The sequence below is a fragment of the Bos mutus genome, chromosome 10, assembly GCF_027580195.1.
Source record: "Bos mutus isolate GX-2022 chromosome 10, NWIPB_WYAK_1.1, whole genome shotgun sequence".
Lineage (NCBI taxonomy): Eukaryota > Metazoa > Chordata > Mammalia > Artiodactyla > Bovidae > Bos > Bos mutus.
In genome coordinates, this window is record NC_091626.1 from 529,074 (window position 1) to 541,941 (window position 12,868).

Genomic DNA, 12,868 nt, shown 5'->3' on the forward strand with positions numbered 1-12,868 from the left:
TCATTTTGCCTTCCACTGTCAGCTAAGTTTCTGAAAGCAGAAAGTGCTTGAGGACTGTAGTTATCTGCTGGCAGGTTTTACGTACCCGTATAATCTCAGAGGATCCGTTCCAAGACTCACCACGGATTCCTCCAACCCCATCATAAATGTAATACTATATATATATATATATATATACACATATATGTATATATGTATGTATATATATATTTTTTTTTAATTCCCGGCTGCGCTGAGTCTTTGTTGCTTTGCTCGGGCTTTCTCTAGTTGCAGCAATCAGGAGCTACTTTTCATTGCCTTGCGCGGGCTTCTCATTGCAGTGGCTTCTCTTGTTGCAGAGCACAAGCTCTATGTGTATGGGCTTCAGTATTTGCATCTCACAAGCTCTGAAGCATAGGCTCTGTACTTGGGGCATGCAGAATTAGTTGCTTCATGGCATGTGAGATTTTCCGGGACCAGGGATCAAACCTGTGACTCCTACATTGGCAGGCGGATTCTTATCCACTATGCCAGGAAAGTCCTATAGAACTATATTTATTTTTAAAAGATCCAGGTATGAGTGGTCCGCACAGTTTAAACTTGGTGTTTGAGCATCAGCTCTATTTTTTTTTTTTTTGGGGAAATTTTTCCTGCCTGAACCACTTCTAGAGAATTCTTATAATCATGTGAGAGCATCCGGACCTAGGAAGTTTGGGCTGTGTTGAGTACTTTTACTCCTTTGTGACAAAGAATTGTCAGAAAGGGGGTGGGGCATAGGTGGATACCCAGCACAACACTGAAAGGTTCAAGCAGTTGACAGGCTCAAGTTTCTGCTCAGAGAAGTGGGGCCCAATGTCACCTGGCCTGACCCCCGCCACCCTTCAAATAAATTGTAAATGCTCAGCAGCTAGAAGGCCCCCCGGTGGCACGTGGTGAAAGTGAGATTGTAACTGGGAGCCATGTAAGACATTGAGAAAAACTTTAGGAGGAATCCATCTCTGGTTTTCAAGACAAAAGAAATGTTCTTTTCTGCCAAGACAAGATGAGGAAGCTGGGAAAAAAAGATGGGGTTTTTTTCCCTATAAAGCAAGAGGGGAAGTTGTCTTGAGGACAAGCAGCAGACACAGTGCAGAGGGACAGAAAAGAGGCCATCTGAACTCACTCTTGTATCCAGTCCCACCGCGATCAGGCAGGCAGGGGGTGGGGGCCCCAGGCCGGCCAGCAAGCGCTCCCCTCGCTGGAGGCCCCCATGCGGGCAGCGAGCGGACGTCCCGCAGGCCACTAATGGACTCGGAACCGAGCCAGCCGAGGGGAGCACAAGCCGAGCATCAGGGAAAGGAGAAGCCCACGCAACCTGGCCTGGCTCCTGGAGAAACCAGAGCAAAACACCGGGCTTTCCTTCATCTGCCCCTCTCCCACCATCCGTCTCACCCTGGAGAGGAGGAGCCCAGCTCCCTCGGACAGTGACGTATCCCCCCTTGACAGCTGTGCTCATCCTGCGGTCCTCCTGCATTCCCAGCCCGAGGGTTAATGGCTGACTTGCCCCCCGCCCCGCAGTGGCAGCCAGCTCTCTGGAGACGGCGCCTTTGTCTAAAGGAGGCTGAGAAAGGGCCGTGGCCTCCCCTCCACCCAGCGCTGTCAGAGCCATATTCCGGGTAGGACCGTGAGAGCACAGAGCAGAACCGTAATGAGCCTCGCCTGATCCGTTGCCCGCTGGGGTGTCCTGGAAGGAGAGGGAAGCCGCCCAGAGGGGCTGCCGGGCTGGGTGCTTATCTGGAATTAAACTTTCCCCTGGAAAAGCATTACAGCCCTGAGCTTTCCACAGGGGTAGAGACTGGAGGGGAGACCTTTTGCCCTTCTTTTCTGTTTCTTTCTCTCACTGGGGAGCACCAGTCCTGCTAAACAGAAAATATGCCAACATACTAACCTTTCAGGGCCTGCAGAATATTTGGAGAACTCTCTAGGTTCTACTGTCCTTTGAGTATTGAAGTAGTTTTTTAAATTTTTACTAAGGTATATTTGATTTATCATGCTGTGTTAATTACTGCTGTAGAGCAGAGTGACTCAGTTATACATACATGTCCATTGTTTTCCACTACTGTTTATCACAGGATATTGAATATAGTCCCCTGGGCTATATAGTAGCACCTTGCTGTTTATCCATCCTATATACACCAGTTTTATATATCTGTATGTATTATGTATAATATATATATAAACCATACAGTTTATCCATTCTGTATACACCAAACGCACAGTGCTTCCCTCTCCCACCCCTCCTCCTTGGCAACCACCAGTCCATTCTCTATGTCCCTGTTTCCATTTCATCAGTTCAATTCAGTCACTCAGTTGTGTCTGACTCTGCGACCCCATGGAAGCCTATCTGTTTCATAGGTGGGTTCATTGGTGTCCCACTTCAGATGCCACATATAAGTGATATGGTATTTGTCTTTCTGATTTGCTTCACTTAGTATGATAATCTCTAGTTGCATCCACATTGCTGCAAATGGCATTATTTTGTACTTTTTGATGGCTAATATTTCATTCTATACACACACACCCCATATCTTCTTTATCCATTCGTCTATTGCTTCCATCTCTTGGCTATTGTAAACAGTACTGCTATGAACATAGGGGTGCGTGTATCTTTGTGAATTATAGTTTTGTCCAGATATATGTCCAAGAATAGGATTGCTGAATCATATGGTAATTCTACTTTTAGGTTTCTGAGGCATCCCCGTACTGTTTTCCACCGTGGCTGCACCAACTTACAGTCCCACCACTTAGGTAGGGGAGTTCCCTTTTCTCCACACACTCACCAGCATTTACTATTTGTAAACTTTTTGATGATGGCCATGCTGACCGGTGTACGTTACCTTCAGTTTGTAGGAAATATCTTTTTTTAAGTGACAGGAATCAGGGGGTACCTCCAGGATGTTCTATGTCTTTTTTTTAATTATGTATTTATTATACATGGTTGCACTGGTTCTTCACTGCTGTGAATGGGCATTCTCTAGTTGTGGAGAGAGGGGCTGCTCTCCAGTTGCAGCACACGGGCTTCTCCTGGTGGTGGCGTCTCTTGTTACCGAGCACAGGCTCTAGGTTCGTGGGCTTCCGCAGTTGCAGCCCGTGGGCCCCGGCGTTGCGGCAGGGGGGCTTAGCTGCTGTGCGGCATGTGCAGGCCTCCCAGACCAGGAGTGGAAGCTGTGTCCCCTGCGCTGGCAGGAAGCCTCCCGTCTGCTGCACCACCAGGGAAGCCCAAGTGTGTTGCATTTCTAAAAAGGCATTTCAAAGAAGACATGAAAAAAAGCCACCCAGGTACTAGTTTATCTCTGGGTTTTCTGTATATTTAAAATTTTCCAAAGTGACTTTTCATAAAAAGAAGTTGTAAAGTGAACTTCTCGTGGCGAGTCTCAGCTTCATGGGAGAGGATTTTCCTACCTGAAGCCTTCTCCCCACTCACTGGAAAAAAAGTGTTGCTATTTCCCAGCACCGTGCTGTCTAAACATGCCGTGTCTGGGAGGACATCTCCTCCCTCAGTCACGTGGAATGCGCTGTGAACACTGCCACCACTTCAGTTCACTCTAATTTTGCTCACGTGTGGAACCTTAGGCCATAGGCATCTATCCCTCCACACTGTGTTGACAATCCACGCAGGCGAGCTCTGAGTGCTCCTGGGTGGTTCTTTGTGAGGCATGCCTGTCACCGAGCTTTACTGAAGAAGGCTGAGGTGCTGAGGGGGGACCCTGTCTCCTCAAGACGAGTCACTCTTGGACAGCTGTCATCCACAGACACCCCGCCGGCTCCCCGCGCCCTCTGCTGGCAGTACCGGTTGCTGTTTCACGCTTCCCTTGCTCCGCTTTGCTTATGACGTCGCACCTGAAGCGTTCCAACTGGAGGGCGTTGCTGCTTGTCCCGTCTCATCCTTTGTAAAATACAGCTTGAGAACACAGCATTGATTGATGAATAATTTTTAACCTCCTTCCTGTCTTCTCAGCTTCCACCTTCTCTCCAGAGCTTGTTACAAGAGCCCCCAAGGGGTTCCCTGTCTCTGACCTTGCCTCCCTGCATCCCACCTCAGTACAGCAGACAAAGGGAGCCTGTTAAAATGTAAGGTGAATCCTGTCACTGCTCTAGTACAGACCCTCCGGGGGCTTCTAAATCCAATTCTGGAGAGAAAACACAACCCTATGAGGCCCTGTGAGACCTGGCATTCTGCCTCACACTCTCTGACCAGCTCTCCCCTCTCACTTCCAATGGACACGTGTAAGTAACCATCACCACCTCGAACGAGGTGTTGTGTGTTGGTCAGACTGATCTCGCTCCGTCCTGATGGAGTCAGGGGTGGTAGGGGGCCCCAGAGAGTCTGTGGTAATCGGGAGCTTTTATGCTGGCCGGAGTTCTCTGACTTGAAGACTACCAGAGCCCTAGGGAATCCTCTTCCTCATGTGTGTGGACTACCATCCCTTCCACCCTTCCCTCCCTGGAAGCCTCAACTTCTTGATAATGTGTCACAGGCAAGAATGGGACGTTCTTGTCACATCGAGGTTGTGAGATTTCATCTGCTGACTGGGGGCCTGTTAGCCCTGTTGCTGTGAGGTGAGGAGGGCAGGCCTGGGCTCGGAGCAGTGGAACAGCCTGCGGATACCAGTCCCTGCTCCTGGCTCAGCACCTCACAATGGAAATCTTGGGGAGAGGCGACGTCAGCCTAGGCCCAGCTGCACCAGGTTCCAGCCACGAAATGTCTCAGAACCTCCACTTCAAGTTCTGTAACGGCAGAGATGATGATGCCAAGCTGGCCTGTTTGATGACAGCTAAATAGGCCCCTTGCTTGTTTATCTGCCATCTTTCCAAAGCCAGTTCCATGCGGGCTATGTCCAGTGCAGGGGCGTCCAGAGAAACCCCTGTAGGTCTTGAGAGCCAGGCTGCAGTTTTCCTGTGCTGCTCACCCTGCCGTGGGACTCTGGAACCCACAGAAACATGCCTGTCCCATTCCCGGGGCTCGGGCCTAGGTGCTCCTTAGGACAGCCAGCCCCTGCTTAGCATTCCCACAGTGTGGGTGGCCAAGGGCCCCTCAGACCAGCCTGTGTCCCTGTGAAGGATTTATATTCATCCATGATGGAGGAGGAACGGCCGCGGAGGCCTGGGGGCGCCCTGCTTTCCGAGCTGTGGCAATACTACGCACAGAAGGTGCCCCCACTGCCCTTCTTTCCGGCTCCCGCCCCCTGGGGCGCCGTCAGCGGCCTGGGGCGTGTGTATGCACAGTGCGTGTGCACGCACACACACAGTCTGCAGGTCATACTACAGATACTTTGTTCTTCACCTCGCTCTGTTCCTTTACCGTATCCCTTTTGTTAAGTCTTGTCTAAAAGCACCCTATTTTGTTTCATTTTTAATTTAAACTTTTTATTTTTTATTGGGGTATAGCTGATTAATATTATGATAGTTTCAGGTGAACAGCGAAAGGACTCAGTCATACATATGTGTGCATCTATTCTCCCCCAAACTGCCGTCCCTTCCAGGCTGCCAATAACATTGAGCAGAGTTCCCTGTGCTATACAGGAGGTCCTTGTTGGTTATCCATTTTTAATATAGCAGTGTGTACAACTATTCTTATGACATATTTTTCATCCTGTTTCCTCAAACTCTCTCCACCATTGTCATAATTATTTCCATAATGTCTACGTAATTTTCTTCTTTTTGATATATACTGTAATTCACTAAACCTTATATTCCACGAAACATCTTTGTATGTGTGTATCTTTCTGCTTCTGTGGAATTATTTCCTTAGAATTCATTTCTAGAGTCCACATATTGTCTTAAAGGGTGTAGACATTTCCGATATTCTTCACATCGTTTCTTTCCCAAAAGGTGGTATCGATGTCCAGTGCTAGGAAGAATGCTTTTTGGTGTTGATGTTTTGGCATACCAGCCAGGTGCTATTGGGAGAGGAGGGTATGGAGAAGAATGAGGAGGAAAAGAGCTGTTAGCAGTCACTGGAGATGCAGTGAGGTGGTTTGTTTTGTCTTCTCAGCACGACCAGCTCCACAGCCAGCAGCTGTGACACAGAGTTCACTAAAGAAGACGAGCAAAGGCTGAAGGACTATATCCAGCAGCTCAGGAACGACAGGGCAGCGGTCAAGCTGACCATGCTGGAGCTGGAGAGCATCCACATCGACCCTCTCAGCTACGACGTCAAGCCCCGGGGAGACAGCCAGCGACTAGACCTGGAAAACGCGGTGCTGATGCAGGAGCTCATGGCCATGAAGGTATCCGTGGCGGGGGGCGGGGAGGCCTTTTCTCAAACCCTCATCCCCTGCACTCCACTATCATCAGGAGGAAACATAAAAAGGCCCCTCGAAAGCTGGTCAGCCATCCGTGTTCAGTTGCCTCTCCACAGGAGGACAGCCAGAACCTCGTGTGTAGACAGGAGTGGTTTCAGTATGTCCGGGGTCCCTTGAGCTGGAAGTGCTCCTAGAGAGGTGCCCTGAGCTCTAGAGAAGCCTCAGGGGATCCCAGGCCAGAATGGAGCACCTCATCCCCAGGAGAAGCCAGAAGAGGCCTCTGCGGGGTGAAACAGCCTCTGATCGGTCTCCAGAATGCTTGCAGGTGCTTCCCGGGTGGATGCTGATGTTAAGGTGAGGCGGGGAGAACAGGGAGAGGCCAGGGCAGCGTTTGGACAGGAGCCCTGGTTTCCTGACCTGCTTGTCCATTTGGTGCTGTGTGGGGCACCAACAGCCACCTTCCCCATCACACCCCAGGCGCCAGTTCGCCCTCGGTGGAGTTCTTGTCTTCTGGGTGGTCCTGGGTCGTCCTGGGTAGAGATATCCCTGTAGATACTTGTGGCCTTAGACCTGCTCGGACCTGCAGGTTTCAGAGGTTTAGGACTGGTCTTTGTTATATTCTTGGCTGAGAGTTCCTGTTGTTCATTTATGCATCCTTCAGGTTTGTCATCTGATTCCTCAAAGGAGGCTTTTCTTTGCTTTTCCCACCCAAAACCTGAGTGAGGACACACGTGGCCTGGCCGCCCCTCCAGGAGTCAGCCTTCAAGTCTCCTCTGCGAGCTAGTGCTCCCGTCGGGCTCCCCGGCCCGGCTGCCCGCCCCGCCCTTGTGCAGGTGCTGAAAGCCCAGGTCCTGGGCCCCCTCCCCACCCGAGGCCTCAGGGACCGGCACTGTGACTGCCTCATCTTTCCTCTTGGGCAGAACGCCCGCTTCATCTCTGGCACCCACGCATTCATCTCTCCTTCTCTCAAGCTTGTGTCTGTGTGTTGTTCTGGGCGTGACTGTCCACATTAGCTCAGGAAACAGTGTTGCCAGCACCTTAAGAATCCTGTTTCTAGTGGCAAAAGATGAGACGGTTCAGTGTGTGGAAACACCTTTCATCCTGGTTTTATGTCATCGTCAGGAAAGGTTTGCATCGTCTTTTGAGCAGTTGCTCGGCACATTGCCTTCTCCATGGCTAATACTGTCCCTGAGTATAACTAGCCGTGCTGGGTGCCCTCCAGGTGTTTCCCCACACTGGAGCTGAGACCATCTCCTCCCGGGTCTGGCTTACCCAAGACAGCACAGCAGGCCTGTGGCTTGTTAGCTCAGAAGAGGGTCACTTCAGGGGTGACCGCAGTCAGTGAGTGACTTGGTGAATCCCTCCTGAGGGATTCAGTGTATGAAGTGACTCAGCGTATGAAGAATCCTTTTAAGTAGGATCACAGAAAGACCTGGGGAGACTGACCAGGTGTTCATGGGGTGGGGGACTGTAGCTTGGTGCTTACCTGGCCTCTGAGCTGGATGTCGTGGGTTCAAACTCAGGCTCCATAATTTACGCAGTATGGGGGCTGAAAAGAGATTGTGGGCTCTGCTCACCTCAGTGTCCCATCCATGAATGGAGATATTCATAGTACCTAGCTCAGGGTGAGAGGACTTAATGAGCTGCTTAGTATAACCATTTAAAGCGGGGTTACATGCTCAGTAAATGCGAGTGCTTCTCACTGTCCAGGAGAGCACTGTCCCATTTTGGGGTCACTTCTTACTCTTCACAGCAAACTCTCCTTTGACTTCTCCAAGGTACTTCAAGAAGTGACCTGATGAATAGTCACCTGAGGAGGGCTCTGCTTCCATGGATTTTCTTTGGGCCCTGAAGCTGATAGGACCTGGGGCCAGTGTCACTGCTGTGGGTGCTTCTGAGCTGCCCAGCATGGCTGCAGGACCCAACTGCCATGAGGGTGATGATATTCATGGTTGGTGTCATGGAAAATGGGAAAGGAAACGGAATTTAGAAGGGACCTAGTCAGAGGCTTCAACCTCTTTGATGCGGGTTAGCCTCTGCCTGCCAGAAAACTGGCCTCCAGCAAGGCGAGTATGACCACTGGGGAAGAGGAGGTGGAATCTCCTGGTTGTTCGAAAGGTGCTCCTTAGTGTGAGCCAAAGCCTGCAGGCCTGTCCCTTCTACCTGTTGGTCTCGGTTCTGGTGCACAGTGGCAAGCCCGTGGCGTGGTGCGGGAGTGTGGAGATAGCCGTCCAGTCTCCCCTGGGGCTTGGCCCCCCCACAACAGCTGCCAAGTGACGCCTCCCGCGGGGCCTCGCGGGGCGGTCAGCGGCCCTGCTGTCACCCCACCAGCCCCTCATACGCTCTGTGCCCCACAGGAGGAGATGGCCGAGCTGAAGGCCCAGCTCTACCTCCTGGAGAAGGAGAAGAAAGCCCTGGAGCTGAAGCTGAGCACACGAGAAGCCCAGGAGCAGGCCTACCTGGTCCACATCGAGCACCTCAAGTCTGAGGTGGAGGAGCAGAAGGAGCAGCGCACGCGGTCCCTCAGCTCCACCAGCAGCGGAGGCAAGGACGCGGCCGGCAAGGTAGGGCGGCCCGGGCTCAGCCTCCCCTCCTGCAGAGCCACACTCACTGCCCTCAGCTTCCTTATCTCCAGAGGAACTGCAGCCATTCTAGAGATCTGAAAGACAGGGACGTTTTGAGTGCAAAGAAACCAAGTCCACATTTTTTCAAACCTCACTTTATAAAGCAGGTAAAGCATCTCATAGATCACGGTCTCATCTGGGCAGTGGCCTGTGCAGTGGTCCAGGAGGCCAGTACTCACCCCACCTCCTCCTCTTGGCCCGTGTGATCATCGGTGTTGATCACGTGGTACTGATCGCCACACGTGTCATCTCCCCTGAGTCTCATGACTCTCGGGAAGCAAGAGTTATCCCCATTTACATGAGAAAAATGAGGTTTAAAAGATGGGGGTGTGGTCTCACAGCTGGTAAATGGCAGAATCAGGATTTAACTCCAGTCTGGCCGACTCTGGTCCTCTTCCTCTCATGTGTTTCCTCCTCAGCTTCCTTCAGGTGGAAGGCAGGAGGTGGCCTGAGGCAGAGGAGGAGGAAGGCGAGCCCTGAGTTACCCCGAGGAGCACAGAGTGTGGGCTGCCAGTGGCATCATCTTGCAAACTCACACTTTCATTAGCCCTCAAGTCTTTTTTTCTAGAATTCAAGCTCATTCCATCATCCTCTATCGCAGAATAATTCCAAACACTGCCTTGGAGAAAAAAAAATAGTCTAGACCCTAAAGAAAGACATCCTTCGCTGCAGGGTCCTGGAATTGCGTGCATGCAGATTTCTGTTCCTGATGAACGCCAGCTTCTTCTGACCCATTGTCTCTGGCCCAGGACTGCGGGTGTGCAGTGACTTGCTGCTCTGTGAGTGGCCCCTCACGGCCCAGGCGCAGGGGCGTCTTCACTAGAGAAGTGTCCCTAAGAAGAAAGCCCCTTGCCGATGCTGTGTGGCAGAGAATGGTTCCCCTAGACAGCTAAGAACTGTGCTGCCTGCTCCAGAGACCATAGCTGCCCTCTGCCCACTCTCACCTACAAGGTGCCAAGGGAGCTGGGGTTGCAGCACCCAGTGGGGCTGCTCTCCCAAGGCCCTGCTGCTTCTCAGTCATCCATTCCTGTGATGGATGTGATGTGGTCCAGGCAAGATGCTGGAGATAGTTCCAGGATTTTAGCTTCCAGTGTGGGACACCAGTGGGCAAATAGATGATCACAACAGAGGACACAACATCCAGAGTGCAAAGATCAATGCCCAGTGCGAGGGGAGGCCACAGGCCAGACCCGCGATCCAGATTTGGAGGTTAGGGGCAGGTTTCCTGAACACAGACCCAGTAGAGAGTGGGTGCGAGCCCGATAAAGAGGCCAGGAAGGACGTGGAAGTCTGCCCTGGACCGATGGAGCAGCACAAGCCAAGCCCAGGGGGAGGAGGGGTTGATGTGTTGGCTGGAGAGACCTACCTGCTGCGCCGTCCTGGCACGGGGAGGGATCGCAGAGGGCCTCTTGCAGGGAGTGACGTGACACAGTCTGAGCTTGGGAAAGGTCACCATGGGGTGCGCCCTGAGACCACATGCCAGTGCCTGAGGGCTCTGACCATGGGGTGGGCAGCAGTGCTTCTTCACACGGGAGAATCTGGGGCTCACAGACACGGCTTGTCCATTCTGTGGCAACGGCTTCAGAATCTACGCACAGCCCTTTGAGTTTGTGAGCCGTCACTCTGGGACAGAGCTCCTGTGTTTGCGTATGTACTCTTAGGGTGGGGTGGAAGTGGACTTACCGAGCTCTTGCCAGGAGGCCCATGACCTGAGCATTTTCCCCTGGTTCTTAGTATTTATTTTGACTGGGAGAAGCACTGTATTCTGTGGAATGGCTCCAGAAAACAGAAATCTCTTTGACGTAGAACACCAGATGATTTATTTTTATTTTTTTACATTAGAGTACAGAGCTTTTATAAAAGTACCCTGTGTTGTTCAGGTAATGAAATTAGAGTAAGCTGATTATTTTGTCTTTCAAAAATTAGACTCATTTACTCTATCAATAATATCTCCCTTCTGGGCTATTCATTTGGTCTTATCTGTTGGTAGATGAAGCAAGCAGTCTGGAGCAGAGGCTGGAGCCAGATAGTCAATATTTTAGGATTTTGGGGTCATACAGATTCTGCCGCACCTATGTAACTCTACCATTGCAAAATTGTCTCTTCCTTACTGCGAAGGAAGAGACAATACAGACACAGAGGCACATGGCTAGGTTCTAACAATGCTTTATTTATAGACACTGAAATTTGAATTTCATGATTCCTATATATCATAAAATAGTCCTTTGATTTCTTTCCCTTGATTTTAAAAATAGAAGCATAATTCTTACTCTGTGGGCCTTAATAAAAACAGGTGGCCAGCCAGACTGGAGTTTAGAACACCTATTCTTGCTTCGAGGTAGGGAGGTGGCTGGGTGTCATGCTTGGTTTAAAACTTGCCTTCAGCCAACAGGCTGGGTCCCACATCTTGACCAAATCACATTAGGTTTTTTCAGTTCTTGTCTGTGTGCAGCAGAGATTACTAGACACGCTCGGTGAGCAGCACTGGGTAAAACAAAGCTGGCCCTGTCTTTAAGAAGACACGTCAGCCCCGCAGGGGAGTCGATGTACTCACAGAGGGTGTTGGACTCTGGAGAGATTGCAGAGCTGGTCAGTGGCGGCTCGGGGCTGCAAGACACCAGGTGGAGCGGAGGGAAGAGAGCAGAGCTGCAGGCTGGAGGAGGGCTCAGACGCGGTGCTGTCCTCCCGAGCCCCGGGGGGTGTGGCGCATCTATGCGGGCAGGCGGAGGCCCCCCCCCCCGCCTCCTGTCACCTGGGCTTCCAGCCCTGGGCCCCTGACCCCTTGGAGTGCTCACCCATTGAGATGCAGCCTTCTGTCTACATTCTGTCTCGAGTAACAGGTCACAAGCTTTTTCTTCTGGAGCCTGGGTTGTAGTAAATCCTCAGGAAGTATCTGCTGAACACATTATTAGATGAGCACTGTCCCCCTCTGCTTATTCCACAGCAGAGCAACTGCTCTCCGTCTGTATGCAGACAGCGGCCGCTTAAATGGGCACAGTCACGGTGTTATGAATGGACTGTGCTCCATGCCGGATTTAGGCCTTCTCTAAAGGCTCTTACGTGTCCTTATCTGTAAAACAGGAGGAGTTGGGTTAGGTGATGTCAAAGTTCCTGTCTCATGCCAAGATGCACTTCCATTTTCCTCCCCTTCTCCCAGGTTTTCTAGATGATTACCTGGACCCAGTGAAGCCCCTCAATCCAGAGGAGACTGGATTTCTCCCCGGAGGGTGTGGGATGGGGGCAGGGACCACACAAACATGTGTTTCCCACGTGTCTTTCCTGAGTGACAGGAGCGCTGACCTGAGTGGGCATCCTGGTTCCGCGGAGTCCTCGCAGTGACTCAGGACAGCATCACTTCCCTGTGCGTTGGGTCCTCCTTGGCCAGGAGGGGATACTGACAGTGTCTGCTGCAGAGGGCCGTCATGGTGGTCAGACAAGGGAACTCGTGTGTGTAACCTGGGCGCCCGCGAGTGCTCGGGATGTGGGGCAGCCTAGGTGCGCTGCAGGCGCTCGGCTGGGGCGCCCTGCAGCTCTGCTCACCTCCCGCTCTGCCGTTGGCGCCCTCAGCTCAGCCGCATGCCTGACCCGGTGCTTTGCGTCCTCAGGAGTGTCCAGACGCCGCCTCCCCTGCCCTGTCCCTGGCCGAACTGCGGACGGCGTGCGGTGACAGCGAGCTGGCCACAGAGTTTGCGAACGCCATCCGTCGGTAAGCACACTCAGCCCGCCACCCGGAGGGGCAGTTTCTTCCAGTGGTGACAGTGTACGCCAGGGATGACGGTGTATGCAGGGATGACAGTGTAGGCCAGGGGTGACAGTGTACGCGAGTGGTGACGGTGTACACCAGGGGTGACGGTGTATGCAGGGGTGACAGTGTAGGCCAGGGGTGATGGTGTACGCCAGGGTGATGGTGTATGCAGGGGTGACATTGTAGGCCAGGGGTGATGGTGTACGCCAGGGGTGACGGTATACACCAGGGGTGAT

The 12,868-nt window shown here is 52.0% G+C and overlaps 1 protein-coding gene across 2 annotated transcripts in view; it reads left to right on the forward strand.

The window, feature by feature from the left end:
• The window catches only part of MCC (MCC regulator of WNT signaling pathway), a 533,449-nt gene that overhangs the window by 497,571 nt on the left and 23,010 nt on the right, over window positions 1-12,868 (forward strand). For both annotated transcript variants that reach the window (XM_070377172.1, XM_005902721.3), the window contains 3 exons: window positions 6,014-6,248; window positions 8,621-8,827; window positions 12,493-12,593. In XM_070377172.1, coding sequence (XP_070233273.1) covers window positions 6,014-6,248; window positions 8,621-8,827; window positions 12,493-12,593 — 543 coding nt within the window. The remainder of the gene's footprint in view (window positions 1-6,013; window positions 6,249-8,620; window positions 8,828-12,492; window positions 12,594-12,868) is intronic.